Source organism: Lycium ferocissimum, chromosome 9, assembly GCF_029784015.1.
Source record: "Lycium ferocissimum isolate CSIRO_LF1 chromosome 9, AGI_CSIRO_Lferr_CH_V1, whole genome shotgun sequence".
Taxonomy (NCBI): Eukaryota; Viridiplantae; Streptophyta; class Magnoliopsida; order Solanales; family Solanaceae; genus Lycium; species Lycium ferocissimum.
This window is the reverse complement of record NC_081350.1, coordinates 52,481,135-52,487,886: the sequence shown is the minus strand read 5'-3', so window position 1 is coordinate 52,487,886 and position 6,752 is coordinate 52,481,135. Positions and strand designations below refer to the sequence as shown.

Genomic DNA, 6,752 nt, shown 5'->3' with positions numbered 1-6,752 from the left:
TCTTTGCTAAAGAAGTAGAAAATTGAAAAACATTTCTTTTATTATACTTTACTTTAGTATGTTAAGTTTCAGTTTAAACAAAAAGTATGTTAAGTTAAAGCCATCTGAGAAGCAGTGTGGTGTCACTTTAGCATGTTAAGTTGCAGCTGTTCTAGAAGCATTGTGGAATTTTCTCATTCCTATTCTTCTTATTTTGATGCTTGAAGTTTTTTCCATCCGGACTGCGAAATGAATGTGTATCGTGTGCAGTCAGTAACAGTAATTTAGGCTCTTTTTTTGAAACTGGTAACTTTTTCTATATTTCATATGTAGCAAACAGTACTTAGGTAGTACTGAAACCGTATTTACAAGAAAGTCTAACTTTTACTGCCCTCTCTTTATATTGTATCTAAAACATCAATTATATTGACAGTATCATTAGAGTAGATCTGATTGCACCAAAAACACAACAGCAAAATAAAGCTTAGCTTGATCTTCTGCACCCCATTCTCCACATTCTCAAAACATCTGGAGTTTCTCTCCTTCCAAATTGTCCACCAAATGCAAGCAGGGATAATTCTCCATCTAGTCCTGTCCTTTGCCTGTAAGCCTGTTTCCTCCCAGCTTTTAAGAGCATCTGTAACCTTCCCAGGCATGGTCCAGGAAATGCCTTTGAGATTAAGAATAATTCTCCATAGATGAGCTGTTATCTTACAGTGAAGGAAAAGATGGTTAATTGTCTCTGATGTTTCCTCACACAAAAAGCATCTGGAACATAAAATGAAACCTCTTTTTCATCAAATTATCTTGTGTAAGAGCTGCTTCTTTAGCCAGTAGCCACAAAACAGGCAACTTTGTGAGGGAATTTTTGTTTTCCAGATGTGTTTCCAAGGCCAGTTGGCTATCTGCTGATTGGAATGATTCATCAACTTGTAAGCTGCATTAACTTTGAATAAACCCTTACTACTGCCTTGCCACCATAATACATCTTCACCTGTCTGTAGTCCACTAAACTGCTCTAGTGTACTAAAGAATTCAATCACTCTTTGCACTTCCCAGTCATTGATATGTCTTCTAAAAGTGATGTTCCATCCTTGAGGTGTCCACATCTCTGCTATAGTCCTTTGTTGGTTTAGAACTATATTGAAGATATCTGGAAAGACCACATCTAATCTGCCAACTTCATGCCAATTGTCCTTCCAAAAGCTAGTTTTACTCCCATCAAACACTTTGATCTTGGAATTATCCCTCAACTCACTCCCACAGTGTTCTAATGGATCTCCATAGGCTAACCCCAAATGGTGTAGTGACCTCCTTAGTCATCCATTTGTCTTCCTGTTCATACTTTTGCTTTAATAATATTCCCCCAAAGGAGTTGATTCTCGTTGGTGAACTTCCACAACCATTTCATTCTAAGAGCTTCACTCTGAATCTTCAAGTTCTTGGTAATTTAGGCTCTTTTAAAAGTTTAGACATGAGATATTCCCATCAAAATGCTCATAGATCATCAGCATATTTTAGAATTTGAAGATCATGTTACTTGAACTACTTTCAGAGCTGCAAATGCCAGGCAGCTTCCTTCTCCTCCCGACACCTGTAATATATCCTTATTCTTAACAACAGGATATTAATACTAATGTAGCTAGCAGTTAGTCTTTTTATGATTTCTTTTTTCGGGTAACATAGTCTTTTATGAGTTCTTCCCTCATACAATCACCTTGTTGTCCATAATAGCTGAGGTACTCTTGGAGTCGCTGGGAAATGATTTGGAATCACACAAATTTGAGTAGAAAGGTTAATGGTTCTTCAGTAGGATCATGGAAACATTGAAGTTATATGCCGTTCATAATACACTTAGGGGCCGTTTGGTTCCCGTGATTAGGATTCTACTCTCAGGTATAAAATTTAGGTTTCTTTACAACTGATACCTAATCTTCTTTACAAAGAAGAATTTTATAGGTGCACCAAAAGCTAATCTTCTTTGAGGTAATTCTCTAGTTTAACCAATGGTCATACCTTGTCCTCTCTTGAAATTTGAATATATTAAACTATTTAAACTTTGTATTATTTTCAATATCCAAACCATGTTTTTACTCCATACCATTAGACTACTTGTTGTACTATTAACAATTAACATTTGTCAAACCGTTTTAGAACTTTTTTCAGCCTCTCACCCACAAAGCTAGAGGTAAGGTCTGCGTACATCTTACCCTCCCAAGACCCCACTTCTGACTACACTGGGTATGTTGTTGTTGTCGCTTTAGAACATTTTTACATTTTGAGTTCAAATTTGATGTCTTTTTCTAGAACTATTTTTCAAACTTGTCTTGAAACACTTAAAGGAGTTGATCATACAAAGTGAAATTGAGGGAAGTAACTATTGATTTGGGTTTTCTCACCCTTGTTTGATCCTAATCCGGCATGAGTAAAATAACAAAAATGGGTGCACCAAAAGCTAACTAAAACTCACATGTTATTCCTTAGATATAAACACAAGGTCATTTCTTTCCCCTCAAAAGCTTCACTATTTCTCTTTCCATAGGGCCCACGAAGACAACAATTACAGTTCTGCTAGACACTATTGCAACAGAGAATTCAGTCCAGCTAAGCTAGTGGATTGCACCAAAATCTTCTTCAATGATGGAAATCAACCATTATATGATGTGTATTGATTGTGATAAGTTCTCAATTTTGTTAATCTAAGCTTTTGTTAGTTCCACCCGACAATCTTGTGATGCAAGAACGATGTATGATGTAAACAAAAATTGCTCAATCATTATCCATAGCAATACCCCGGGAGCCTCGAACTTGGCATCGTTTATTTGATGCACACTCGAACTATTTTTTGTCCTGATTACCCCCACTGAACTTGGTAGTTTAATAGCCTTCACCCCCCTAAGCGACTCTAGCCCAAGGAGGTGTGATGTCCTCGTTGCCACACAGATATTCTTTGTCCACGTGACATTCTTAATCATTTTTTTTTACCTTTTTCAAGTTCATTAATTTTTGGATAATTTTTTGGGCAAGTTCATTACCTTTGACTTCGTTCGATCTTCGTTGAAAATCAAACACTTTTTTGAAGAATGAACTAGTGTTAGTCTGACTTTGATCTGGACAAGCATTTATGGACGGAGTAATTGGATTTCTGTGAACCCCACTTTCTGCAAGTTGTATGCTCAAAGTAATATCAAAAATACTTTGTTTGGTTTGCCTAAGTAGTGTGCTCTTCTGATGTTATCTTCAGCGAAAGATTTCCGTGTCGTTCAGAAGGAGGTGGCAGAACTAATAAAGGGAAAGATTCTTGTCGGCCATGCTCTGCGAAATGATTTTAAGGTAACTGTGCACCTCCTCAGACTTTGCATCTGGAGTATTTTCTATAACTAAATGGAAAATGTTTCCTGTACAGGCCTTGTTATTAGGCCATCAAAAGCAGGATATTCGTGACACTTCTGAATATCAACATTTTCAAAGGTAATTTTCACCCCTCCCTGCACCTCCCACCAATAAGAAATTCTTGATTACTTGCAACTTTCAGCTACTAGCCTGAATTTTGGCTGCAATATGGTGCTGACATTGGGTTGATAAGTAGGGAAGGACGCAGTCGCGCACTTCGGAACCTTGCCACCGAAGTCCTTGGAGTGGAGATTCAAAATGGAGAGCACTGTCCTGTAATTTCTATGCTTTTTAATGATTTTATCATGCTCTTTGACTTTTGTTTTTTGTAGTTTCTCATTCTAACCGGTCGAATCCTTAGGGGTCGTTTGGTTGCTGGTTAGGACGAGAGTTGTTCATGTATTAAAACTAGCATAGCTAATACCATGTTTGGTAGTTTTTTAGTTGCTTTGTAGATAATCAGCACACAAATATGGTGTTTGGTTATCATTTTGCAATTCCACATAAATAAAACATGTATAAATTGTGAGACAATTTGTGTATTAATTTATGCCGGGGAGAAGATGGAATAACTGATACATGAATAACTAATCCCTGTATTACTATACCTATATAACTCTGACCAGCAACCAAACGACCCCTTACTGTATGTGCTTTGCTGTTATGGACCTCCAAGAATTACCTTGTGTTTGAATTAGGTTTTACAGAATGAGTCCCAAAATTTTCAATTTTACAGCAGCGTGTCAGTTTGTTTTCCTAGGTCCATATCTGAATGAATTCCAACTTGTATCCATCTCTGCATATTTTGCAGATAGAAGATGCCCGAGCTGCTATGATGCTTTACCTAAAGCACAGAAAAGTATGGGAAAAGAGCATCAAGGACTTTGCAAGACTCAAGGAGAAACAGAAAAAGCGTAAACCAAAGAAAAAAAACAGGAGTTTGAGAAGACCCGCATCTATTAATGCTGAAAACACTTCCTAATTAGAGATGATCACTAAAATTATCTCATTGCTCGTTTACATGCATCGAATTATTGATTGGGGTGGAGCAGAGAGAGAGAGAGAGATGACTAACATGGTAAATGATAGTTGTGGATGTGAAATGCTCAAAGGAAGAATTATAATTAGACCGTCTCTCACTATTATGGTCTGCCAGAACTATGTGCTCGCCAGACATTATTATTCAGTTTCAAGATTCATGACATGGATCCACCCAAGACTGGTTCTTCTAGTGAAAAGAGGAGAATATCATCTCTTTCGTGCTTTTTCACTGCAAAACTACCAGTCTTTTGTATTTGATTCATATAGCCTAAGCTCTCCTGTTTCTCATGTGGAATTGAACAGCCCTTCAATATTTGCCACCTTTTACTTTTAGAAAGGAAATGGAACTTCATCAGAAGTAAAAAGCTGCATGCAAGGGCAATTAGGAAAGAGTTACTAAGTTTTGTTGACAATTTTGTGTAATTGCTCACAACATTATCAGAGGGGCTTTTATTTGATTCTGATTCAAGTTTTTGCAGAACAGCTTGTATCATGTAAAACAAATTTTGGACTATGGAGTTTTAATGTGATGGTAGTTGAAAAGTGGTAATAGTCTACTTAAAGAAACTGCTGATCATTGTAATATCTCTGCTTTTCTGTAGCTGAGCATCTTATGCTTGTGTATCTGGTCATTGGAACCAGGAAATCGCACCTAATGACCTTGAAAATGGGTGGTCTTGAACTTTTGTCCCATGGGCAAGCCTTCAAGTTCAAAAGTTTAAAGGAGTTAAACTTGAAGTTTGCCCATGGGGCAAGCGAGGCTAAAAGTTCAAGACCACCCACCTCCAAGGTCATTTTTGTAACTCACCTGTAGCTCATTTGTTAATGAAATAGCAGGTCCATAGCTCAGTAGCTGGAATAAGCTTGGAGGAAATTCACAAACTGGAATTTACCTCATGAACTAACTGGAGTTCAAATCATGCAAGCTGGAGTAACTAACCATCAGTACATCTTAGCTAATAATAGTAGCACAATACTTCACTTGTTCAGAGTGTGTTAAATAAAAATCGAAAGGAAAATGAACAAATAAAACTAGGGTTTAACCGCTGGCTAGAGAGAAAATAGAGATATAATGGAAAGAGAAAAAATTATTCGAACTCTACAAACTGGAAATAAAGTGACACTGATACAAGCTGTTACAGATTTTTAAAAAATGAATATATGGGCTAACTTTAAGCCAAAATCACTTGTGGGAAGTCCCCAACTTGCGAATACGGAAGTGATGAGCAGCACCAGCCAAGCTTTTAGTGAACACATCAACAACTTAAGTGATGCTTGAAGTGAGAAATAGACAGTTCAACACATCTTCAAGCTTGTTTTGGACAAAGTGGCAATCCCAATGTGCTTGGTCTCTCATGAAAAACTGATTTCTTGGCAATATGAAGTCCAACCGAATGAAAAAATTTAGAAAGCAAACGAATTAACAAGGTAACCTTAGCCACGATCTTGCTTATCGATCTGTACTCAGCTTCAGTTGAAAAAAGAGACACCACAAGCTGCTTCTTAGACTTCCATCAATGCAAAAACCTACGATCACTTTTCTGTTGTCCGGCAAGCCCCTCTGTCATTATCATAGAGTACACTCATAAGATCAGGATAATTATTGAAGAAGATCTCAAGGTCAGAACAACAACAAACAACAACATACTCAGTATGATCCCACAAGTGGGGTCTGTGGAGGGTAAGATGTACGCAGACCTTACCTCTACCTTTATGGGGAAGATCTCAAGGTCAGAAGTTCCCCTCAAATACCTCAACAAGTATAAAGCAACCTTCATATGAGGAACACAATGTTGCTACTTGAACCGGCTAAGACGTTGGACAACAAAAGAGAGATCAAGCATAGTATGAGTCAAAAACTTCAACTTCTACCAAGAACATATATTCCTCAGGTTTGGGCAAAGGATCTCCCTCATTGGCTTTCAGCTTTACATTGAGTTCAAGAGGATACACCACAGTACTGTAGTCCTCACAGTGATATTCCTTTAACAAGTTATGAATAAAAAAATTTACGATGAAGCAAAACATCAGAAGGGGTGTAAAGAACCTCAATGCCAAGAAAGTATTAAACTGGTCAGAGGAAAGCTTTCAAATCAGAAATTTCATCTAAGTCAGCAGTCAATATGTTGTCATCTACATAGAATGCGAAGATGACCAAGAAATTTCAGAACCTCTAGTGAATGTCTTCGTAATCATTTAAAGAATGAATGTATCCTCTTGTTTGTAGAGCTTGAGACAATTTTACATACTATTGCTTAGATGCCTGTCTCAAACAATAGAGAGATTTCTATTGTTTGCAAACTAATAGAGATGTAGAAGAAGGAGAAGAGACAGACAAA

At 37.3% G+C, this 6,752-nt stretch overlaps 1 protein-coding gene across 1 annotated transcript; it reads left to right on the top strand.

The window, feature by feature from the left end:
• The first annotated feature begins 1,448 nt into the window (after positions 1–1,448).
• LOC132031256 (RNA exonuclease 4) lies at positions 1,449–4,980 on the top strand. Its single transcript, XM_059421147.1, has 5 exons — positions 1,449–1,875; positions 3,224–3,312; positions 3,386–3,450; positions 3,569–3,647; positions 4,184–4,980. The coding sequence occupies exons 1-5, from the start codon at positions 1,797–1,799 to the stop codon at positions 4,352–4,354; spliced, it is 483 nt and encodes a 160-aa protein (XP_059277130.1). The 5' UTR covers positions 1,449–1,796; the 3' UTR covers positions 4,355–4,980.
• Positions 4,981–6,752: the final 1,772 nt, after the last annotated feature.